This window comes from Callospermophilus lateralis, chromosome 10, assembly GCF_048772815.1.
Source record: "Callospermophilus lateralis isolate mCalLat2 chromosome 10, mCalLat2.hap1, whole genome shotgun sequence".
Classification (NCBI taxonomy): Eukaryota; Metazoa; Chordata; class Mammalia; order Rodentia; family Sciuridae; genus Callospermophilus; species Callospermophilus lateralis.
The window spans coordinates 7,550,915-7,576,456 of NC_135314.1; the positions used below are offsets into that span (position 1 = coordinate 7,550,915).

The 25,542-nt window shown below is 45.9% G+C and overlaps 1 protein-coding gene across 9 annotated transcripts in view; it reads left to right on the forward strand.

Moving 5' to 3' along the window:
- The window catches only part of Hlcs (holocarboxylase synthetase), a 190,789-nt gene that overhangs the window by 25,696 nt on the left and 139,551 nt on the right, over positions 1–25,542 (forward strand). For 5 of the 9 annotated variants that reach the window (XM_076868962.2, XM_076868960.2, XM_076868961.2 and 2 more), the window contains exons 2-5: positions 1,097–1,228; positions 12,724–12,886; positions 13,973–14,940; positions 19,861–20,043. In XM_076868962.2, the coding sequence (XP_076725077.2) occupies positions 12,835–12,886; positions 13,973–14,940; positions 19,861–20,043 (1,203 nt within the window). In that variant the 5' untranslated portion in view covers positions 1,097–1,228; positions 12,724–12,834. Of the gene's footprint in view, positions 1–1,096; positions 1,229–8,940; positions 9,119–12,723; positions 12,887–13,972; positions 14,941–19,860; positions 20,044–25,542 lie in introns of all 9 variants that reach the window. The other 4 variants (XM_076868959.2, XM_076868957.2, XM_076868956.2 and 1 more) reach the window with 1 other exon arrangement.

Here is a 25,542-nt window from a genome sequence, read left to right on the forward strand (position 1 = left end):
TACCTAATATAGTGTAAGTGGTTGTTACTATATTATTGTTATTACCTAAACTGCATTGTTTAGCTAATAATGACCAAAAAAAGTCTGTTCTTGTTTAGTACAGATTTAATTATTTTTCTTTCTTTCTTTTTTTTTTTTTTTTGGTTTGAATCCAGGTTGTAGAACCACTGATAAGGAGGGCCCAGTGGGACCATATCTGATCTGCTGACCAATCTTGACTATAATCTCCTTTTAAAAAAGCTAAATTAGGGTGGGGGATGTAGCTCAGTGGTAGAGCACTTGCCTTGCATGCATGAGGCACGGGGTTTGGACCTTAGCATCACATAAAAATAAATAAATAAAGATCGTGTCCATCTACAACTAAAAAGATATATTTTTTTTAAAAGCTAAATTAAAATCACTCTTGAATTTACATTTTCTCTAAAATATGTTTGATGGCTTTTTTGCATATGGTAAGGGTCTTTCCCAGAAATATCCTATCTTATCTCTGTATTTGTTTTATTTTATTTTTTGCAATGCTGGGCTTCAAACTCAGGGCCTCATGCCTGTTAGGTAAGTGCTGTACCACTGAGCTACACCCTCACCCCTGGGTTTGACTGTTTTGTGAGTTTCAGAAAGATTATGCACTTCCCAGGTCTCAGGGGAAAGAACAGTTTACTTCAGTATGAGTAATGCAAGGACAAAGGACAGCTGCCTTGTGCTGCCAGGCCTGGTGCCCATGGGAATGAAGGACCAGGTCTTAAGACTGCAGTAGCCAGGCAGGCTCTTCCAGACCTCCTCATTCTTAAATGTGCCTCAAATGTGATTTGGAAAACTATGTGCTAATCTGTAAGCATTGGTGGTCAGAATTAATTGTGTGAAAACAAATATCCAGAGACTTTAAAGCTGTCAAGAGTCTCAGAGGGCTTTGGGGCTGTTTGAACAGTCACGGTTAAACAAGAAGCACAGGGTTAATGTCTGCAGAAGAGCATCAGATAACCTTAGGTAGATCTTACCTGGAATTGCAGAGGGGCGGGTATGTCAGGCATGCTGAGATAAGAGGCAGTTGTGGTTTGAAGTGACACTGAATCCTCTATGTTTCTCTCCCTCTGTGCAGTCCATTGATGACTTGAACAAATGGGCCCTGTTTCTTGTCTCTCCCTTTATACTTGAAGCAGAACACATAGCATTTGTGACAGAGAGCATTTGGGTACAAGGTGACAGTTTACAGAGACCATCTTCTGAAAAAGTGAGTACTATGTTTTTTTTCTTGTGTGTCATTTAGTTCTATACGTGTCTTCATCCTAACCAAGTTTGTTTTTTTATGAGTGATCTTCCCTAGCTTTTGTAGGTGACTTGCTATCTTTTTGGATATTTTGGATTGTATCAAATGTATTGGTGAAATTTCTTTTACCTCTTTATTTTTATTTTTTTAATGTGACTACTAGAAAATTTCAAACCATGTGTATGACTTTTTTGTGGCTTACATTCTGTTCGTTTGGGACAGCATTGCTCTGTGCTCTCTTCCTGGCCAGTTGGTGTCTCCCTACATCTTCTCACTCCCTGAATGGCTGGGTTACATCTGTAGACATCCCACCCTGAGGATTCTGAAAATATGTCAGACTCAGGCACGTGTCCAAACTTGTTTATGTTCTGTTTAAAAAAAAAAAGTCCCCAGTTAACACCCAAATGTACTCTTCCTCTTACCTGCTCCTAACTTTCGCTGAGTTCCAAGTTCCACTGATGTCACTCCCCAGAGGTCACGGCTTTGCACCTTCATTGCAGCTGCTCCCGAGTTCCCTGCCATCTTCAGTGTCTTCTCTTTACGCTGTGAAGATGTCTTCCTCTCCTTGGATTTCCTCTCGATGGCCAGAGTCACCGTCCCAGACCCCTTCCAGCTGGGACCCTCTTGCGGAAGCTCTGGGTGCTGGTCTGCTTCCCCTGTGTCTCTGATGAGTCACTCTTGTCTTTCTGCCTTCACCCACATGCAAGGCAGGCGCTCTACCACGGAGCTACAATGGGCAGGTTGTCCAGCAGGCATTCTGTTGATGACTGCTGTGTTGCTGGATTCTTGTCCTGAACATTGTCCTTAAGACACTGTATTGGGATGAGAGGAAAGGAAAGAGAATGGGGAGTAAGAAAAGAAATAATTCACTAGAATTCAAGATTGACCAAAAGATGAGCTGGAGATAGTGAACGAGGGAAGGAGACTAGCTGAGACTCAGAAGACTGGGAGGGTTTGACAGGTGACCCAACAGCAGGCCAGTGTGTGCTCTCTCTGGACCGTTCATAAAGTCTTGTTTAGCATTACATATACTTATGGTAATAATGATACCATTTATTGAGCCCTGATAGGTATTTTGCATACATGAGCTCTAATGCTTACAACTCTGCAAAGTATTATTGTTGTCATTTTAAAGATAAGAAAATGAGGTTGTAAGATTTAAAGACGTGTCTAAAGCCACCAACTGCTCAGGGTAGACTAAGTTTTAGCCAATATTCATGTCCTTCTAGTAGCTGGAGGAGCAAACGGATGGTTTTGAAGCGATGTGGGGCATTGAGGTTTGAGAGTAGCGAAGCTTTTGTTGACCCAAAGACAGTCAAGCAGGACCCACAGTTCTTTTCCTGCATTAGGCAGAAAGAGACCAGTGGTTGAAGTAAAGTTTTTTGGTGAGCTAAGGTGTAATTTTTGGTGTGCAGAAAAGACTATGAACTTTTTTAGAGAATGATTTCCAACTTAAATAACAAATGATCAATTAGGTAGATTTGAATTAAATTGCTGATATTTGACTTTTTTTTTTTTTTTTTTAAACTTTGGAAGAGTCCACGTTTCTCTCTCTTCTCTCTCTCTCTCTTTTTGGTACCAGGGATTGAATTCAGGAGTGCTTAACCACAGCCACATCTCCAGCCCTTTTAATTTTTTATTAGAGACAGGATAGGATTTCACTAGGTTGCTTAGGGCTTTGCTAAATTGCTGAGGCTGGCTTTGAACTTGTGGTCCTCCTGTCTTAGCCTCCCCAGTTACTGGGATTACAGGCTAAGTGTGTGCTACCTAGCCCAGCTAGTCCATGTCTCATGATAACCTGTTCTTTGAGCTTTTAAATCCAGCTTATCATTTTTATAAGTTCAGTAAAAATTTTATCATCATTTCTTTATTTATTTTTGTGTGATGCTAAGGATCGAACCCAGTGTCTCACACATGCAAGACAGGCGCTCTACCACTGAGCTACAGCCCCAGCCCTTGTCATCACTTTTAAAGGGATTTTTGAATAATATTTATTCTCTTTACAGACTCAAGTGTTTTGAAGTATTTTTAAACTCTACTGCAGAGAATTTGCTTGATTATAATCCTGTGAAGAATGTGACCTCCTACTTGGTTTATGCGTGGTCCTCATCCGCTCATGAATTTGAAGTAATATAAATTCCCTTGAACCCATCCCTTAATACAGAAGCTGGAATATGTACCTGTGTGGGTCCTGCATGGAGTCCACCCACCTGCTCCCCCACCTGGCTTTACCTTCCCTTCCCTCAGTTTCTTTTTAGATATGTGATTTTTCTGAATGAGTAAACACCACCTTTCTGAACACTTATGTAACTCTTATGTGTTATTAAGTGTATAAATATGGTAAGTTTTTCTAATATATTAGAAAAATAATATAATATATTTTAATATTACTTATCAATCTTACTAGATTTTAATTTAAAACCGAAGCTAGAATTTCTAAAATATTATAATTACATGTAATATCAATATGGACAGATTCTTCTTAACACAAAAATATATATAACTGCTGTTATTTTTTTTTGTTTTTGATTTTGGTGCTGGGGATTGAACCTAGGGCCTTGAGCATGCTGAGCGCATGCTGTACCATTGAGCTACGCCCCCCAGCCCCCTAATTGCTATATTTTAATTTCTTAATTTTTAATTACTTATGGGGTAAAATGACAGGCAATGTCTTAAGAAACAAAGTTACCGTATTGTGTGGGGTTCAGGCTAAGGTGCTATAGCAAAGAAATCCAAAACTACAGTGGCTCAAGCAAACTAGAAGTTAATTTCTCTCTTGGAGTGGTTCTGCTCTGAATGTTGATCTAAGGGCTGGGTTTCCTTTGCCTTGTTGCTCTGCTGTCCTGGTGATTGATAGACAGCTTCTTGAGGTGGAAGCTGGCTCCTGCCCTCTCCTGCTACTCCACCAGTGTCACCGTCATCCACGTGGTAGCCTGCAGAATAGGGGAAGAGAGAAAGTGGAAGACAACCAACTTCCTCTTTGGAATTGTTATCCAGAAATTTCTCATGCCACTTTTGTTCCCGCCAGATTGCCTAGAACTTAGTCATAGGGTGCCCTTGGGCACTTAGCTGCAGGGGAGGATAGCAAATGCATTCCCTGGGACACTCACTGGTCTGTTACCACCAGGCAGGGAGAAGGGAAGACTAGGTATTGGGACATAATTAGCATCTCTGCCCAGTTATCATCTCCCTTCACCTCCTTTCTGAGGTGGTTACTTGACTCTTAACTTTCTGGGGTGAAAGACGTCTGTGCACCGAGGCAGACTGCCACTTTCCAGTTCACTTGTTTTACTTATGGCTGGAGAGTTTGGTGGGTCTTGCACGAAGGTGCTAGAGACACCTACAGCCTTTCTTTTGACAACCCTGGCTGTGCTGTGGAGCTTCCTTTTATAAGCTGGGCTTAATAACTTGAAGAAGGGTTGATCTTGTAGCTCACTGTCTTCTCATCAAGCCTGCAGCTCCTATTCAGGTTGATTGTTCGATGGGATTTTGCCTTTTGGGGGGCTCTTAGGAACCTATGCATGTATATTTCACACAATTCTGAACTCATTTGACTTTCACAGGGTCCTAAGATATTAAATAGAAAATAGGAAGAATATACCTAAGAAATATAACTAAGAAAAGCTTTTGAATCTGATGGGATCTTACTTCTCTCACATTTATGATGATATCTTTTTAAATTCTGGATATCTCAAATGGTTTTGATTTGCAGTCCTTCTATAGACCTCCAGCAAAAGAATTCAGCTTTAAAATGTAGCATTCACATATTCATATTTTCACTTATTTGTTCATTAACAAATCTAGTTATTTTGCCAGGTGTAATAATAAATACCAAAGGTGATGGCAGATTCAGCTCCATTCTCAATTATGTTAGCAGTCCCCTTTTGTAAGAATTGATGACACAGATTACTTACACAAACCTTTTTATTTTTAATATTTTTTTAAATTTTAGGTGGACACAATATCATTATTTTATTTTTATGTGGTGCTGAGTATCGAACCCAGTGCCTCATGCATGCTAGGCGAGCACTCTACCACTGAGCCATGACCCCAGCCCACTTACACACAACTTTTGTTGCAACATATTCCCCTGGGTCATGTGTCCAGCCGAGGCCTCATCCATTAGTTCAAGATTTATTGAATACCTCCTATATATCAGATGGTGTGCCTGGGCTGGAGGTCTATGTCATATAGAGATGACATAGATGCGTTCAGAGATGACGTCCCTGTCCTTAAGGAGCTCCTGGTGTGGGAGGGCAGAGAGCCAAGCAAAGGGACAAGTGCTTGGAGCTGTGGAAGGCAGACACAGGGAGTGGCCGGAGACTGTTTTGATGAGGGGAGGTCAGGAAGGACTTCCCAGGGGAAGTGATAGCTGAGTTTTAGGGGGAAGTCAGGATGTAGGTGAAGAAGGAAAGGGCTTTCTAGATGGAGCAGCACCTGGGCCCAGGGCTCAGTAGGGTTGGAATCTGTTGATCTGAGATTGGGAGTGGCCCAAGGGGAGGGCCAGGGGCAAAAGGTGGGGTGGAGTGTTTTGTGGGAAAGTATCTTGATGCAATGATAGCTTCCAAGGACAGGGCCAGGTAGGCTCTCCCTGCCACCACCGAATAAGAGAGGCTGCAGACTAAGTTCAGATGCTCCAACCATGTTTTACTAAGAAAATTCAAAACATGCAGCAAGAAACAGAGAGGGCTAGGGCTGTAGTTCAGTGGTAGAGTTCTTGCCTAGCATGTGTGAGGCACTGGGTTCCATACTCAGCACCGCATAAATATATATAAATAAAATAAAGGTATTGTGTTCATTTACAACTAAAAAAATTTAAAAAAAGAAAAGAAACAGAGGAGAGATCTTGGGTCAGTTAACACTTTGCATTGGATGCTTCTGGGATGGAAGGAACACACACTCGAAGTCTGGGCTGGGGGATCTTCACGGGTCCTGCTGCCCTCCTGCTGCATCAGCATTTCTTGCCAATGGTGTTGTCACCAGGACCAGAGGTTATGTTAAAGAAGGGGCTCAGCAGATGGACAGTGTCTGTAGGTGACATCTGTAGAGTCTTAGGCATGTTTGCCTGTAGTAGCTGTGGCTTACCAGTGATCTGCTAAGAAGCTGTGTTTTTTATGTTTTTTTAAAAATATATATTTTTAGTTGTAGATAGACACAATACCTTTATTTTATTTATTTATTTTTATGTGATGCTGAGGATTGAAACCAGGCCTTGCACATGTGAGGCAAGGCAAGTGTTCTACCACTGAGCTACAACCCCAGCCCCTTTTCTGTGTTTTCAGGCAGAATGTGCATGGGCTGAGATGGTTGGCCCACATAAGAATGACATGAAGGCCAATTTGGAAGTGGCACAATTTGTGTCTTCCTAATATTTCAGGATTACACCTGGTCCTTCTGTGCCTACAAGTAATATTCCTTTTGTCCTGTCCTTTTTATCTATGTCCAACACACATACATTCCACTGATTTTGTGTGTCTTTAGCAGGTCATGCAAGTTTCTGACAATGTCCTAATGGATGCTATAAGTTTCATCCATGCTATTTGCTTTACTTGTTTTCTGGGGCAGAATCGAATGTTCTTAAATGATAGGGTGAATACACATAATTCACATATCAAAAAAGTCATATATGTATTAATTAGGAATTTGGGTCCTATCCTAGGTTCAGTAGGCTAAAACCATTTTTTAAAAAGCATAATGATCATATTTATACTTTAGAAGGATCACAATTTAGGCAGGTTAGAGAATGGAGCAAACCTACAACAGTTGTCCCCATGGGAAACATAATGGCCCCGAAGAGGGACTGGTGAGATGGAGAGAGATAAACCAGCTGTTGAGGACATGATGGCTTGTGGGTGGATGGTGGGTCATTTGTCGAGACTGGAAGTGCAGCAGGAAGGACTGCTAGAGTGGTTGTTGTAGGGAACGCAGTTTGCACGTTGTATTGGTCAGCTTTGCTGACATAACCCATAGCCTTAGGATCCCAGTCTCTCCTGACATAAGCCCTCGTTTCTCAGTCATGTTACACCCAGGCTCGGCAGGTTCACTGCTGGGTGTTTCCAGAGGTGACTTTGCTGTGGGCTCTGCTATGCGTCTTTCTCGTACAGGGACCCAGGCTGAGGGAGCATGTCGTTTAGGGACATGCCATTCTCACACAGAGGCAAATACTGAGAGCTGGCAGAAACTTGGTGTAGTAGATGGAAGATGGCAGCCAATCCTTTTCTTCCGTATCCCCCTTCCCCGAATCTGGACTGACTTCAGTTTCCTTTGTCCCATGAGATATGGCAGAAGTGATATTCTGGGACTTTCCAGGCTAGATCATTAAGAATCTTCAGCTTCTCCCTGGGTTCTTAGAATAGTCTGTCATGGAACCCAGCTCCCATGCCATGAGGAAGCTCAAGCTGCCCTGTGGCTAGACCCATATCCAGAAGAACCGAGGCCCTCAGAGGACAGCACTGGCTGAGCTTCACCTGACAGGAGGCCCCGACTGGCCAGCTCTGCAGGAGCCATCCTGGAGTTGATCATTTGTACCCAGTTGAGCCACCCTATCTGATGCCACGTGGAGCAGGGTTGAGCTGTCCCTGCCTGATCCTGTCCCAGTAGAGACTCATGAGCAATATAAATGATTCATTTTAAGTCACTAAATTTTGGGCTGGTTTGTTACCCAGCAACAGATAACCAGACCACTTGGGATCTCTCTTAAAACTTGGATCTTCCTCAGCTCACGCCAGTGGGATGGGGATGTGAAGGGGGGAGAGCTTCACTGAATGCTAACACAGCACACCTGGATGGTGGGCCTCTAGTGCCTGTAGGACCAGAGAACACAATACCGAAAGGTGTGTGACCACAAGGGTATTTCTATGATTTTTGTATTAACTCTCAGTTCTTGAGAAAATCCGAAGAGCCAGACCAGCCTTTTCCCTTGAGTGCCTAGTCAGTCCTGGCCTTGCAGTTCCACTTTCACATTCTCCCTGGGTCAGTTCACCGTTTCAGCTCTTGCTTGCTGTGGAGTGTGATAACCCTTTTGCTGGTACTTGATTTTCTAGTACCTTTTTCTTAAAAGCTCCATAGGGTGTTTTTTTTTTTTTTTGTTTGTTTGTTTTTTTTAACTCAATGAAACTGGAAATGAATTTTGGTAGCACTCTTATCCCTTTGCCAAACCTGAGAGCCCGAGACAGCCTCCTCCTTGGTGTCATGACTTCAAGTCTTTCACCTCCCTCTGTCCTGCCCTCCTTTCCTCTAATCAATCACTAGAACTTTTGGCCAAATAACATGCATTTAAAATGATTCTTAAGTGGAGAAATAACAGAGAAGTTAGCAGCATCCCTTATCTGGCTCTGAGCAGTGCAGTGAGTTGTTGAGTTTTCTGTTCCTGCAGCAGCTGGACTTCAGCTTGCCAACTGCAGCTGGGAAGGGTCACACCTGCTGATTTAACCTCTGTCTTCCTGGGCATCTTGGATAGGAGTTTTGAGTTGAGTGGAGCAGGTGCTCACGTGTGCAGTCATACGTTGTAACGTCCAGTCCAGAGCTCTGGTCATGGAACAGATTTCTGCATGCTGCTTGTAAGAGGAAATCCCTTGGTGTAGGGGCAGCCAGGGCTCCCTTAGCTTTGATCTTTGGGAGTAAGCTTCTGCTTGACGACGTCTTTCTTTCTCTGCCCCTTTGTCTCTGTCTCATAGAGCAAATTTGAAGTGTCCTGTTTGCTTTTAACCGCTGGAAAGCAGATCCCCCCACCCCTGGAAGAAGTATCAGTGACAGTGCGGCTTCACTTTGATCAGAGCACGCAGCGCTACCTGAAGGAGTTCGCATGGTCTGTGGCTCAGGGATTGCGTTCCTAGAGACAGGAAGCGCACTTAGGTGAGGTCACAATTGCAGGCTGAGAAACTTGATCAGGGATGTGTGTGGATGTGGCTCTTTGGCCTCTTTCTGCCCTTCCTTCCTTTGTTTGTCTCCAGCATCTCTCCTCCTTCTGAGGTGTGTGAGAATTTAATCCTTGGCTCCTGCCAGAGCAGGGTGCTGACTCAGTGTTTGAATCACTGAATCTGGCTGGCTTCCTGTTGGCTCACGCTCCTGTGTTCCCTCTCCCCCCTCATATATTCCCCACTCAGCCTCTTCTGAAAAGCCTGCCCTGGCCAGGCGACAGCTTATCTTCCCTTCCTCCTCAATCCAAGTCCTTTCCCTACTCCCATAGCTGGAGATCAACGCAGATTTTTTTCCAAGTAGCAAACTCCAACTCTCACCCTGCATCTACTGTCAGTTTTGAAAATGTAGATTCTGCCCAAAGGCTGGTGGTCAGGCTGGCCCCGCTCCCCAATCCTACCAGCTGCATTGGCTCTGGGTCAGGAGGTGGCAGGAGAGGGGATAAGGTGCAGGGAGGATATGAATACAGCTGAAAGAAAATCCTGAGTTTCTTTCTCCAAGTAATTTAGACCATTATTGGGTTGCACATAAGGGCCTACATTTATTATTTCTTATCCTAAGCCAGTGTTTCCCAACCTTCCCCCCACCATTATTGTTCCTCTAAGGAGAAAAATTAAATTTCACTTCTAAAGAGAGAGACAAAGGACCAAGGAACAAGATTTTGTGGGGCAGGGTTGAGCTTTGGTGGTGCCCTGAACCACTGCAGTAGCTAAGATTTTTTCCACTCCTTCTCCCAAGAACCAGTTTTTGTCCACTGACAGGCTTGCTCTGAGGACTTCATGTTTTGGAATAAGAGAACCTCCTTTTGAGCCAGGCATCTCACCGGATGGTTTATTCTATTTGGTTCTCCCAGTAACCTTCCCAGGTCAGTTCTTCTCACCTCCATCGCACAGACAGGGGGTCGAAGCTCAGAGGCGTTGAGTGACTTGCTCAGGCCACCTGACCATTAACCAGAGGAGCCAGGATTCAAGTCTGGGTTTGGAAACAAGTGCACTGCCTTGACTCTTGTCTTTAGATATAATTTATACACTGTGAAGTTCTCCCTTCTAAAGGATACATACAGTTCATTCAGTTCAGTAGTTTTGGGTATACTCACAAGGTTGTGCAACCATCACCAATATCTAATTCCAGAACATTTTCATTACCAACCCCCACCCCCCCAAAAAAAAATCATGTGCCCATCAGCAGTCAGTCCCTACCCCTGCAACCACTCACCTGCTTTCTAACCATAGATTTGCCTGTTTAAATGTTCTGTGTAAGCAGACTCCTATGTGACCTCTAGTTACGGGCTTCTTGGAGTGGTATACACCAGGTGCCTTTGTGCTGTAGAGGTGTGAGGGCTTCATTCTTTCCATGGCTGCCTGATACTCCATAGCATGCTTTGTGCATTTGGTTTATTTCTTCACCTGTGGAAGGACCTTGGATTGCTTCTGCTTTTGCTATTAGAGATAATGCAGCTGAGAACATCTATGCACAAGTGTTTTTGTGTGGGCATGTTTTTTAATTTCTTAGATATACACTTGGGGTGGAATTGCTGGATCTTGTAGTCACTCTGCATCTTACCTTTTCAGGAACTCACACCCTTCCCAAGTGCTGCACTACTTGACATTTCCACTAGTTCCCGCTTCTCCTCATCCTCGGCACTTGTTATGGTTTATGTGTTTTTTCTTATAGTCACACTGGTGGTTTGAAGGTGGTATCTCATTGTGATTTTGGTTTGCCTTTCCTTAATGACACTGGAGCATCTTTTCATGTGCTTATTGGCATTTGTGTACTTGCTTTGGAGAAATGTCAGTTCAAGTCCTTTGCCATTTTAAAATTAGATTGTCTTTTTATTGTTGGGTTGTAGGAATTCTTAGACGACTCACAAATATTTTTTCCTATTTTTGTATATTTTTCACTTTTTTGATAATGTCCTTTGAAGGACAAAAATGATTGAAGTTCATTTTATTTTTTTATTTTGTTACTTGGACTTTGGGGGTCATATCAAATAAACCATTGTCTGTCAAAGGTTCTGATGATTCCTGCATGTTTTTTTCCTGAGAATTTTGTAGTTTTAGCTCCTAAATTGAGGTCTTTGATCTGGTTTATTAGTTTTCCATCCATGGGGTGAGATAGGCCCATCTTCGTTCCTCTACAGTTGGATATCCTGTTGTACCAGCAGCTTTGTTACTTCTTTTCCCACCGAATCATCTTGGTGCCCTTGTCTAAAATCAGCTGTCACACGTAGGTGATTTTATTTCTGTGCTCTCAGTTCTGGCCTGCCGCTCTCTGTGTCTTTCCTCAAGCCAGCTGGGCCTCGACTTTTGGAGCCCAAGTTTCCTGGGTAGTAGACCCTCTCAGGGAAGACGGGGCTTGACTTGTGGGAGTCCCTCTCATTTCTGGAGGTTGGAATTTATCCTAGTGCTTGGTCTGGCATTATCTGGACAGTCCTTCAGTACTTTTAAGGTGATATTTTATTCATTTAATCCAGCATTTTTTCCTAGTTTTCATTAGGAGTTCTAAAATCATAGCCCATCCACCTTAAAAAATGGAACTCACCATGATCTGTCTCTGGTTATGAATTTGGGGCAGTATATCCCTGACAAGATGATTTTGGAGAGTAGGGGATCGTTCATGGCATCTTAGAAGGAGACTAGGATGCTCACTAGGGCCTTTGGAGCCAGGTGATCACTAACAGAAGCAGCGTTCATTGATTGAGCACTTCCGACAGCCCCAAACTTGGAGGCCTTGTGTATACTGGTTAATCTCAGGAACTAGAAGCCTATGAGATGGTGGGTATTGATGTTGTTTTACAAAGGAGGGAGCTGGGAAGTGCTGAGGCTTGTCAGGTGGGCGGGGTTTGTCTCAGGGCCGGCCCCTCCCTCCAACAGGCGCCCTCTTCACTGGAAACCCTCAGAGAGATTGTAGGTATTCCGTGGCCCAGTGCCAGATTCTTTGGAAACACTTGTGTTGGGAGTGTGAACTGTCTGTGGAGGGCCTGATGGTCATTCCCATGTGTATATGCTGCAGGAATCATGGGGCGGCCTGTTGAACAATCCTGATTCTTGAGCGTCAACTCCGGAGTCTCAAGTAGTAGGTAGGGAGCCTTGGTCAGGAACGGGAGGTTCTGGCATGTTCCCAGGTAGGTCTATTGCACTTGGCCTTGGGCCACACTTGGAGAAGAGCCGGTCCACAGGTTGCATGTTAAACCGCTGGGTGCTGTGGACTGGCTGTTACCACCTATACCCAGTCACTAAAGGACAGTTTTTTCATACTCTGGGGAATGGTCCTTCCCCTTCAGTTCCTGAAAGCAGCTGAGACCTCAGTTACTTTTAAAGGAGAAAGCTATATTCATGTTTTGTAAGCATTGTTGTCTGGTAGAAATGAGAATATTTGCAAAACGTTGATGTTAATAAAATGCAGTGTCCAGTAATTTGCTAAACCTGACTGTAATTTAGTGGTGAGGAGCCTAAAGGGAAGAATGTGGTGTCTGGTCATTTTAGAAATGAAAAAGCTCAACTTCTCTTTTCCATCCTCCCCCCTCACCTGCTTCCTCCCAGATCGTGAAGTGGTCTGACTGCTGCTTGCCGTTAGCCTGCAGACCTGGGGATCCCTACCAGCTAATTGCTGAAGCAAGTGTGGACGACTTCAGCAAGCTGGGAGTGGCGTTCATGGAAGACAGACTCCAGATGGATAATGGACTGGTGCCCCAAAAGATCGTCTGTACGTAACTTTAGGAAATGTTTCCGTCCTGTGGCAGAATGTCCTAGGTTGTCAGCTTATGGACTCTGGAGTGCTGCTGTTGGTGTAACTTAGGGCAGTGCTTGGTTTCAGTTTGATTCAGAAAACTGATTTGATTTAACGAGGAAAGTATATGATTCACACAAGTGTTGAGGTTTTTTGGGGTCAGGGGGATGTATCTTTAGTGCTTAATTAAAAACCAGAGTTTTTCATAATTGCAATATCTGTGACATAGCATCCATATTGGATGACTTATAGTGTTTATTTTACATAACATAACACAATACAATGGTTCTCGCCTATAGTTCTGACTGAAAGGGAATAATAGCCAGTTGTACCGCGAAGTTCTAAATCTAATGGCTTTTTACTTAAATATGCATTTCACAGTTTGGACAGGTCTTTTTTCAGGAAGCACATGACCTCTTTCCTTAGGCTTGTGTGTGGGCTTGCTGTCTGTGACGCTTTCATTTGTTTCAGGGGCAAGTAAGTGCCACTTATTGGCTCTGGGAATCTGATTTACCATGCACACGTGCCTAATATCGTGTCCCATGTGGAGAAAGCACTCAATACCTGGTTTTTGGATTAGTCATTGTAAGCTTATGTTGCACTGGATAGACCTTTTCCCAGATCCTCTGAAGTGTCCTGTGCATGACTCCTCCTGGGGCATGCTTGGGTAGGGTCCATGAATGTGTCCTTTTTATTCTTCGGTTTCAGGGTCGTGTAGGAGAATAACAGCCTAGCAGTTGAATCTCTAATAGGCAAAATCTCCTCTCTCAGTCTCACCTTCTTCACCAGTCAAGAAGATGATCTGGGGTTCTGATTTGAGTAGGAAGGATGTGGAAAGCAGGAATTTCACTGGCGGGTCTTCAGGAGCACCCTTCTAGCTGGTGGCAGCGATTGTGTGGCTCCCAGGGATGCCCAGAGTTGAGGTGGGGATGTGAGTGGGAGCTGTGCGGGTGGCTCTGCTGGAATGTAGGTGGCAGAATGTGGAGAGCTGGTGAGGCTCTTTTGCCAGCTGCATGACAAATAAGTGCTGATGAGCCCTCTGTGATCTTTCCTGTACTCCAGCTGTGCACTTGCAAGACTCTGCTCTGAAGGAACTCAAGGATCAGGCTGTACACAAGCAAGCCCAAGTCCTACAGCCAAACCCTGAACCCTCCCTGGAGACCGAGCCTGCACGGGACTTTATGGAGCACCCTGGCAAGGATGACCCAAAGGCTCTTCCAGAAGGTTCTTCTCTTCCAGAAGGTTCTTCCAAGCCGAGGAGGGGCAGTGCCTCTGGGAGTGAGCCTCCTGATGACAGTGAGCAGGGAGCGGGCCCTCTGGAGCATTTTCATCTCCACCTGTCTAGTTGCCACGAATGCTTAGAACTTGAGAATAGCACCATTGAGTCGGTCAAGTTTGCATCTGCAGAGAACATTCCAGACCTTCCCTATGATCATGGCAGCAGCTTGGAGGGTGTTGCCGATGAGATCTGCCCTAAAGAAGAAGGGAGGAGAGTCAACATCACGGGAAAGGCGCCCAACATCCTTCTGTATGTAGGCCCCGACTCCCAGGAGGCCCTCGGGCGGCTCCAGCAGGTGCGGGCCATCCTGGCTGACTGTGTGGACACCGACAGCTATGTTCTGTACCACCTGCAGGAGGAAAGTGTGCTCAGGGACCCATGGCCAGACAACTGTCTGTTGTTGGTCATTGCCACCAGGGAGCCCATCCCTGAAGACCTGTACCAGAAGTTCCTAGCCTATCTTTCTCAGGGAGGGAAGGTACTGGGCCTGTCTTCATCCTTCACGTTTGATGGCTTGCAGGTGACAAGCAAGGGTGTGCTGCAGAAGACAGTCCAGAGCCTGGTTTTCTCCAAGGCTGACCAGAGCGAGGTGAAGCTCAGCGTTCTGAGCAGTGGCTGTGTTTATGAGGAGGGCCCCGGGAAGCAGCTCAGCCCTGGAAAGCTCCAGGGCCACCTGGACAATGAGGACAAGGACAGGATGATCATGCAAGTGCCTTTTGGAACTCGCGGAGGGGAAGCCATTCTTTGCCAGGTACTGAGTTGGTGTGATGCTGTTGGGTGTCTTTGGGAAGGAGAATGCTCTTGAAGGCTGTATGTGTATAGGTCTCAATGCTGAGTGCCTTGGTGCTGGGACAGAGGCCAGGGCCTCACGTGAGCTGGGCAAGTGCTCCTCGGCTGAGCCTGCCTGGCCCCTGGGCACTTTTGATTCCAGCTGAGAGTTGTTCTGATGGTGAGGGGAAGTTTAGTTTGGTCTAGGGCTTTTATGAAAACCCTGATGAGCCACGTGTTGTGAAGGAGGCAGGAGGCAGGAGGGCTGCTGGCTAAGCAAGCGTTAGCCCGGAAGTTCTTTCTTGTTCCCATCTTTACTGGTTGCAGTCTTTCTAAAACACATTAGTCTAAAACACATTGCCTTCAAGTACACTCTGGGTAATATCAGGAGCCTTTATTGAATGTGGGAAGTTGGAAGACTCAAGGGGGGGTGATTCCAGACATCAGTGACTGATCATCTTGTTACAATATTGCAGTCCGTCGTGGAGGGAGTTAGGGTTAGAAACATCCTCCAATCCACAGTTGCTTTCTGTCACTCTTAAAACTAAGCGTTGAGGAAAACTTCCAAGTAAGAGAATGTGGAGCCAGGCCTGGTGGCGCATGCCCAGAGGCTCAGGAAGCTGAGGCAGGAGGATCACAAGTTCAAAGTCAGCCTCAGCAACTTAGTGAGGCCCTAAGCAACTTCCTGAGACCCTGTCTCAAAATAAAATATAAAAAGGGCTGGGGATGTCACTCAGTGGTTAAGTGCCACTGGGTTCAATCCCCACTACCAAAAAAAAATAAATAAATAAAATAAATAAATAAATAAATAAATAAGGTGGAAGTTGCGTGGATTTATAATGGCATACTCATACAGAGGTAAGGAGAAAACGGAAAAAGGACAAGAGAAATGCAGATCTCCTTCCCAAGCTTAGGAAGTCCTTGGACTCTTCTGCGGTTTCCCCTTTGGCTTTTTGTTGTTGGGGGCAAAGTCATAGACGAGATCAGCATCATTCATCATCTACTGAAATTCCTGAACACTGAGCGCACAAGTTTTTAGAGGAATGCTCCCTCCTCAAGGCACCGGGATCTAAAGAGCTGAGGAGATGAAGGTGTTTTGCCCAGAAGGCTCCCAACGGTGGCCATCCTGGATTTGGTTTTATTTATTGGGTTTGAGAATCGTTCACGTCCTCTGTTTCATTTTCCTTTTGTAGGCCTTGTCTCTTTCCTGTCCCTCTGGAAGCTCCAATCCCCTGAGTTTTCTGAGCTGGTGCCCTTCCGGTGGGTCAGGTTGGTTTCTGTGCTGTCCTAGAGCCCGCCCATCTGTTCTGATGAGAACTCGGACAGAGATGCTTAAGATTAAGAAATCCCAACATTGGTCCAGACGAATGTGTGCAATCCAAGTAGCTTTCCTGTAGGGCTGCCAGCCACCTGGGTTGGTTTTTGGAGTTCTAATAAATGTACCTCTTATCTTCTTCTCTGCAAATATGGTCACTATAGTAACTGTGCATTCTCAAAAAATCCACCTAAACACCCGACTTCCGAGAGCCATATTTCAGTTCTGAAGAGCGAATTTTACCGCCTCTGGATGCAGACTTGTAGTAGGAAATCGATTTGGCACTGTTTCGATCCACTTCTCCTAGTTACACAGACAATCTGTTGGCTGCACCATTTAAATTGACCCCATCGCTGTCGTAAAACTTGATACTGCAGTGCGTTGCCCGAGGACAAAAGGCAACATGATGCCGCTCCACACATCAGATTCCGAGGATTAGGATGCCATTTTTGATTTTAGATGACTTCCAGTCTTCTGTGTGACACGGTCCGTGTTTCTTCCTCAGGCTGTGTCGCTGTGACCCCTCGGCGGGATCAACCAGTAAATATTCTAGTCTGGTCAGTTTCCTTTCTCTGTTCAGTTTCATTGCCTTCATCTCTGTGATTAACCTGGTGACGATGCAGCCCAGCATGAGGAGGAGAAGCACTGCAGGCGACACACAGCTGTGCTGGCTGAGGCACCCCAGCGGGGAGGCTGCCTGTTAGATGCCCCCTCGCTTTCAATGATGCAGGAAAAAAAGGGCACACTTGGATGCTCGGGGTGCTGACCAAGTTTGCAGGGAAAATCTAAGGCCATGGATTAAGGCTGTTGTTTGATTATCAAATGTATCAAGAGTTTGGCATGGATCAAAAATGGATCTAAAAAGATTTTGTTTTGTTTTGGTACCAGGGATTGAACCCAGGGATTCTTAACCACTGAGCCACATCCCAAGCCCTTTTTTAAAAAATATTTTATTTAGAAACAGGATTTTGCTCAGTTGCTTAGGGCCTCGCTAAATTGCTGAGGCTGACTTTGAACTTGTGATCCTCCTGCCTCAGCTGCTGGGGTTACAGGCATGGGCCACTGCGCCCAGCTAAGATTTTTGTGTTTCTTATTGAGCTTTACCTCAGGGCAGGATTGGTTCTGCTTTTATAGCAGAGTTCCCAACCATGGCCCCATCAAAGTTTGGGGCCTAATAATTCTTTGTGGGGAGGGATGGTCCCTGTGCATGTTAGGATGGTTAGCAGGATCCCCCGGCTCCGCCTGCTAGAGGCCTTTAACCCCATCTGTAGCCTGAGATGTTCTAACTTTCAGTCCAGTTGAAAAGCCTGATGTTTAGAAGCTGAGTTATGGAGATGGGCCTGTCTCTGTGGTAGTAATTTTATAAGCAGAGGGTGAGACTTAGGTTTGACACCGTGGAGAACCGGTTACACACCTGACACACATACCCATGGTGCTGTTCTGTCCCTTATTAACAGCACAGTGCCAGATGCAGCCTCTTTTCTCATGGCATCTAAACCTTTTCCTGTGGTGCTAGGGATTGAACCCAGGACCTGGTGCATGCCAAGAGGTGTCCTACCACTGACCTACACCCCAGTCCAGCATCTAGCATTTTTTTGTTTCTTTTTAAATTTTATTTTTGGTACCAGGGATTGAACCCAGGAGTGCTTACCATTGAGCTACAACTTCAGCCCTGTCTATTTTTTGAGACAGGGTCTTCAACTCAGGGCAGGATTGGTTCTGCTTTTATAGCAGAATTCCCAACCGTGGCCCCCATCAGCACATTGCTTAGGGCCTTGCTAAGTTGCTGAGGCTGGCCTCTAACTTGTGATCCTCCTTCCTCAGCCTCCAGAGTTGCTGAGATTACAGGCATGTGCCACCCTGTACCAGGCCCAGCACCTAAAACCTTGAAACCGTGAGATAGTAAGTAGAAGTGTTTTCCCCATTCAGTGGCTTGTCTCCTGGAACTCAGAGGCCTAATGGTGGCTCAGTGGATGGAGTCCCCCTCGGTGTCTTTCTCGTGTGAGGATGAGTTCAGCACGTTTCACTGCCCCAGCTTCTAGAATATTCTGTGTGTTCACCCCATCCAGTGAATTCATGTGTGTTCAGTCAGTGCCTCCCTCTCTCCCTGATCTCTGGCAGGAACTGTGCCTGTTTTATTTCTCCTTCATTTTAACTCCGGGCATGTTAACCCCCAGGATGGCCACCTGCTCACTTGAAGGAAGTGTGTCCACTGTGGTGCGGCTTGTCCACCAGCCTGGCTGTGTCCATTTGAGAGCAGAGGCCCATCTTGGGGCAAGGAGACAGGCGTACACAGATCCCACCCATGCTCCCGCTTTCTGCCTCCTCCCTGCCCAGGGCTGTCTGGAGGACCGGCAGGACCTGCTGCCCACGGACAGGCGTGCTCAGTCAGTGGGGGAAGCCCCAGCCACTGATGCCTAACTGGAGTGTGGGGACCATGTTGGACAGTGTTCCGCAAACCTTTTCACATGTGGCCTCGACGTTAGCATCTGGACCATTGTAGACAATATATTGGGACAGAGTATTTGGCTTGGTCAGAGCTCAGGTGGGAATCGAGAGTTGTGCAGGTCCCCGAAGGCTGGCACCTTGCTTTTTATTTTCCTAATCTTCAGGTCAGACGGTCTCCATACAGTGGACGAAAACCAAGTAAAGCAAACTAGTTCTGGTCACTTTGCTGGTATCCTGGCAGCTCTAGGCTTTAAAACACAACTAAAATCTGATCTCAGGGGAGCTGGAAGTTCTAGTGTGCGAGACAGAGGTTGGTGGTAGAGATGATTTGATTTTCACTGAACAGCAGGTCTGGGTAAGCACGTGAGGCTCTGAGTCTTAGAATTGCACCAGGTCGAGGAGGGCAGTGGGGGAGGCCTGTGTGGGGGGCCAGGAGGCCCCCTGGGTTTCAGTTCCTACAGATGCTCCCCTTGCTGTCCTCCAGGGGTTGCTTCCCAGTTTGGACTGATGGGCAGGGTGGAAGTTCTCAGCTTGGCCCTCTGCCTCCCTGCGTGAGCTCAGTAGCACCTCATTTAGGCTCTCAGCACAAGGGTACTGCAGGTGACTTAGGCTTACAGCCAACTTAAAGTGACTTGCCCAAGGTCACACAGCTGGTGATAAAAATCAGCCTGTAAAGAGTTTGATAACCCCTCAGGGTTGACTCTACCCAGCGTCTCAGCCTGGCAGCAACAAGTGCAAGAGGCCCTCCAGGGCCCGGTGTGGTAGCACACACCTGTGATCTCAGCAACTCAGGAGGCTGAGGCAGGAGGATCACAAGTTCATGGCCAGCCTGGGCAACTCAGGATGTTAACCCCCAGGATGGCCACCAAAATAAAAATTGAAGATGCTTGGGGAAGTAGCTCAGTGGTGGAGCACCCCTGGGTTCAATCCCCAGTAACACCACCACCACCACCAACAACAACGAAAGGGTCCTTTTGAATATTTTTGTTTTTATTGCCATTACTTTCCAGATATTCAGGTCCCGAGTTTATATTGCTGTTGGTGAGGAGAGGGATTCACACTCACTTTTAGAAAACCCGTTGAAGAAGCTCTCTGAGACTGTAAGTGCCTTGATTTAACAAGTGTTGTCTTTTTGTCCAGGTGCACTTAGAACTACCTCCCAGCTCCTTCATGGTGCAGACCCAAGAAGACTTCGACCTGCTGAAATCCAGCAACATGAGAAGATACGAGGTCCTCCAGGAGATCCTCTCGGCCCTGGGTGTCAGCTGTGACCTGCGAGAAGCTCCTGCCTTAACGCCCCTGTACCTGCTGTTGGCTTCGGAGGTGAGCACCTCACACCCCACTCTGTGGCTGTTTCCATTGGCTTTGATGTTGATTTTTATCATGATTTTCCATTTCTGCTTTGACTTTGAGTTTAGGAACCCTCTTACTGATGTGCGGGTGTCTCTGACTTGTTTTGGTGTGCGTAGGTAAGGGAGGTGGAGAAGACTAGAATTCAGGAGGTGTCAGGTCTGCAGGTTATGACCCTTTTTAGGGGGAGGATCCCTGTTGTGTGTGTCGAGTTTGAACAGTGCCCCTCCACATCTGTGGGCTCTGCATCTGAGGGTGTAGCCAACCAACTGCAAAAGATAGTGGAGAAATTAATTGTCTCTACTGAGCACGTGCAGACTTCTCTCCTGTCCTCACTCCCTAGACAACCCAGTGTGATACTACTCACCCAGCACTCGCGTTGTGGGAGGTGTACAGGTCATCTAGAGATCATTTAGGGGATTCAGAGGATGTGCGTAGGTTAAATGCAAATACTCTGTCCTTTGCTATGAGGGACCTGGGCACCTGTGGACCTCAGTGTGCATTGGAAGGCACTGCTGGACCCAGTCCCCCATGGATCCTGAGGGATGGCTGCACTTGGGAACCATAATTTTTTGGGATCAAAACGAGTTATTTTGTTCTGGGCCTTCCTCAGCGTATCTTTGGATGAGAAAGTCCCAGCTTCCCTGTGTTGTGCAGACGTCTGCCATCTCGTGGCAGAAGTGCTCTGGATCTCCATCCCTGTCACTTGTGTCTAAAAGGAAGATGCCCTGAGCTGGGGATGTGTCTGGGGATTCTCTGGCCTCGGGTCTGCATTTGCTGCCTGTTGTTGAAGCCGGGTTTCAGGCAGGCCGCCAAATTCTACAGGTGTGTGTTCCTGCTAATCCCCTCACATGGCCCTGCCTGTCAGTTTCTTATTCCTAGTGACAATCTGATTATCTTGGGGTGTCTCTCCATTGTCTCCCCTTAACAGGCGGATCTGAGTTTAGTGATGTAACCATATAGTTTCAGAAAATACCCTGCTGCCCAGGTGATGTACACACCGGGTTCACCCGCCCTCCCTTGAGAAGAGCAAAACATACCCTTGGCCCAACAGAGGGGCTAGAGAGGGCACTGTCTTCCTGACCGCTCGGGTCCTTGGCGAGCTGAATTTACAGAGGGATGCCATCTGCTCCTTGGAGAAGACGGATGTCTAACCCGAGCACTGCCTCGCAGGATTTCCTGAGGACGGGTGAAATAACATCTGTGGAAGTTCTATGTGAATTATTAAATAACAGCTTATTATAATAATATAATATCATAATAACAACTTACTTTAATAAAATACAATTATGTACTATATGATTATATATAATATGCATTATGTATGATATAAAGAATTATTATTTACATAACAATGTAATAATGATTATTATAGGTTGTTGGGAGGTTGAATGAGTTAAAGTTTAGAATGTGCTTGACCAGTGCCTGGCACCTAGTCTAGAAAAACCAAAGGTAATGTGTTTAATTTTAAAAATTAATAGTACAGCAACGAGGGCTGGGGTTGTGGCTCAGTGGAGGAGCGCTTGCCTGGCATATGTGAGGCCCTGAGTTCAGTTCTCAGCACTGCATATAAATAAATAAGGGTCCATTGACAACTAAAATAATATTTTTTAAAATGCAGCAATGGATTGTATCTTGTTTAAGAAACATGCTCTTGCTGTGTTTTCCTCACCCAGCTCTTGACAGCTTGCCCTGCTCCTGATGGATGCTCTGGGGAGTTATGGTGTGGCTTTTGTTTGTACCTTCATCTCAGGAACTCAGAATTCCCCATCTTTCATCTGTTTCATGCGTTCAGATGCTAGAAGGAAAAGCACCACTCTGTCGTACAGAAACACCACGATAAAGCCATCTGCGGCATTTCGGGTCCTGTAGACAAGCCCCTTGGAGGAAGGGCCGGGCCCTGTGGGTGAGGACTGTGGGTCCTGGGGGGGTGTGACGTCACGGTCCTGGAGCTTCTCCCTCCTTTCCTGAGCTGGAATGGACGGGGAGGGAGTGCCTGTCTGCTCCGAGGCTCCCCCAACGTGGACCAGGCTGGCCCTTGGTAGTGCTCCCTCACCTTTCCTGGGAGCTCTGACCATGGTGGACTCGGGACCGGGACCTTGGAACTCTTGGACTGAGAACAGAGAGCAAAGAGTGGCCTGTGAGCAGACTTTTGGAACCCTGGTCTTTTCTTCTTCTTCTTTTTTTTTTTAGTTGTAGATGGACACAATACCTTTATTTTATTTTTATGTGGTGCTGAGGCTTAAACCCAGTGCCCCACGCATGCTAGGCGAGCGTTCTATCTTTGAGCCACAACCTCAGCCCATTCTGGTATATTCTTTAGGGTGGGCATAACGGAAATACCCAAGCTGAAACTTTGTGTTATGCGTCTACTTACCTTAAAACATATTTTTGTCCTTCCAGTTATTTAAACTGCCTGGGGCAGCAGGTGTGGGAGAAAATTTCCCCCTATTATTGATCAATTGGGGGAATATTGATTCGCCCTTCATAAACCAGGCAAGGCTGGTTAAAGCAAGCGTTGCTCTGTGGACACACAAGTGCTCCCTACCAGCCCCACCTTACATACCAGCCTCAGAAATGTTGGGTCCTGTTTGGTCTTCTTGGGTGTCTCTGCTGTGGACTGCTTTTTTCTCCTATTTGCTCATTTCTGGCTGCATTCCTTGAAGGAACAGTGTGTGTGTGTGTGTGTGTGTGTGTGTGTGTGTGTGTGTGTATACACGTGTGTGTGTGTGTGTGTGTGTGTGTGTGTGTGTGTATGTATGCCCACACTTGTACATATTTTTATTTTTGCTGAACTGGGATTGAACCCAGGGCCTCATGCATGCTAGGCAAGTGCTCTTCCCTTGAACTAAGCCCGAGACTATATCCATTCCTTAATATTTATCAACTCCTCTTAAAAGACCTTGAATCTACTAAGAAGGACATTGTCAGAAGTTTAATATTATTATTTTCCAATGAATTTGAAAATAGATAAGCTGAGATGGCCTTTCTGGAGGTGGCCAGATGGTTGCTCTTGCTGTGGTTGTCCTGATGTCACTAAGGCTGAGACAGAGACATCTGAGTACCTTGTCATCGTGCTGCTGGATTCATATTTACAGACACAGACCCAAGAGTTGGGAATACAAGTGGGTTGTCCTTTAGCTTTCTTTCCTGTGGCCTTAATAGATCACATTGACGCCTGTGGGATTACGTTACATAAAGGGATCTTGGTGCTGCCAACTGCTGGAATCCCTGTCCTAGAACTTGGATGTCTCAGGGTTTTGTTTCCTACTTCCTGGAAAATACTCTGCTGCTGTAAGCCAAGCTCCCACCACAAGGTGTCGCTGCTGAGCTAAGCTGCCTGCATATGGGCCCCTAGAACCACAAAGTAGTTCTTGAGAAATTTGTTTTTTTCTCTCTTTATCAATGTCACCTAGTATAATTTAGAAGTTTTGCATTATTTTGGTGGCACTTTCTTTTAGGCCTATAGAAATTATTTTAGTATCATAGCTCATAATGATTTTGAGTTAGCATTTACCGTATACTAGGTCCTATTATAGTAAAGAATATAAAAACAAAATGCATGCATGAGTTACTTGAATAGTTTTACTGATCCCCAGCGAGTTGATATAGTTTGGTGCCCTAACCCTGCTCTTGATAGCGAGTGGCACAGAAGATCTATGAAGCCCCTGTGTGCTTCTATGTTACCGTGATTCAGTGGAGGAGAATGGGGGATTTCCACACAGGAGAAGCCCAGCTGGCGGACATTGACCACGTGATAGGGCTGTGTTCTGAGGCTCCATGACACCCAGACGCCACAGCAAGTGTGAGACTCTACTGGAACATCCCGCCACGTGTGTCTTCATGAGCATCCCCGTGCACAAGAAGCACAGGCAAGGCTGTGTTGGGTGCGCCTCTGGGTGGCCAGCTGGGCTTCCCCTCTGACCAGAACCCCTCTTGTAATTCAGCCTCCCAGGGGCAGGGTCAAAATCTGGGCTTCAGCAGAGTTCTAGTACGTTAAACCATGAAGCCCACTCCTCTGTCCACAGAATCAAGACTGGAAGGAAGTGTAGTTCACCCCCGTCTGTCTGTCTGTCTCTGTATTTCCCTTTCTACTTGTGTGTGTGTGTGTGTGTGTGTGTGTGTGTCCATGTATATATGTGTGGAATATATTCTGATGGTGGGCTTGTGAGTGATTTTAATAGTCTTTTAAAACTTTCTGTTTTCCAAATTAGTACAATGGGTGGATGTTACTTTTTATAATGAGCAAACCAGTTATTAAAAACTAAAAAAACAAATTAGTGTATGTCATTGAACTTGGGAGTTGCCCCATATATGGATGAAACTTGAATGTTAAAAGGTCAAGTGTCTTGCGTAGATATTGATACTTAGTGGATATTTGGCATCTGTTTAGTTATTTAAAAGGCTCAGGTTTGCTAGTAAATCACTCGACTCTGGTAAGTGGTGTGACCCATCAGGAGCTCTCGAGTTGGCGTGCGGTGCCTCGGGGAAGGTGCTTCTGGTGTTAGCTCCCAGTTTCAGTGCTAGCCCTGCTTGGCTGTCCCGTTTTTTGGGAGGGCTCTCTGGACATGACATGCTGCCCATGGCTTCCTTTTTGCAGGTGTGGGTGGACTGAGAGACTGAGCCGACCTGTTGATGGGGGTGTTGAAGTGACCTTGCGTGGCGGCCTCCATGCGGGTGGGGACTTTGCTGTGTGGTCGTGTTTATGGGAAACACTGATTTTGTAGGAAAAAAAACACAATTCTTTGATGTGTCATAGGATGATTTTAATAGATTTATTTTGTATAAAATTTGATTTTATAGATAATACAATTCTTCCCCATTTTAGAATCTAGCTGTCTTGTTTCTGGTCTCTGGTTCCATTTCCAGTTAATCTCTGCCAGAGTCAGGACAAAGGGGAAGAGGTCGTCCTACCCAGCCAGAGGGGTTCCTGTGGCAAGGCCAAGTGACAGGGACCTGTGGGACCCTGAACCCTTGCATGGGGACAGAGCCAGACCCCCCCCTCCACTCCTGCAGCGTCACCTGCCAGTCCCTTTCCCTCTCCCATTGAGGCTGGAGGATGCAGCAGAGGGTGGGGAGAAGGTGGGCGGCTGTGGCTCTGGCTCTGGCCGTTTGCAGAGCTCCCTGAGCTTCCCGCTCAGCAACTGGGGAGCACAGATTTTTTTCCCCCTAAAATGAAAAGTCTTGAAATTTCTTTTGGGCATTCATTGTGGCCAGGAACATAGGTGACCTGATAAATGGAAGGCGGCAGGGGTCCTGTGAAGGGGTGTCCTGTTACTTCACCCTTGGGATCAAGATACAACCGTAACAAGAAGTGACAACTGAGTTTGTTATTGAAGTAACTGGGCAAAATCACCGTGGTGCGTCTGTATGTTGTTTTGGTGGTGTGGGATTGTGGAAGGGATAGCACATGCTTAGGAACAAACATGAGTTTCATTTTAATTCAACCCCAAATTATTTACTCTGAAACTT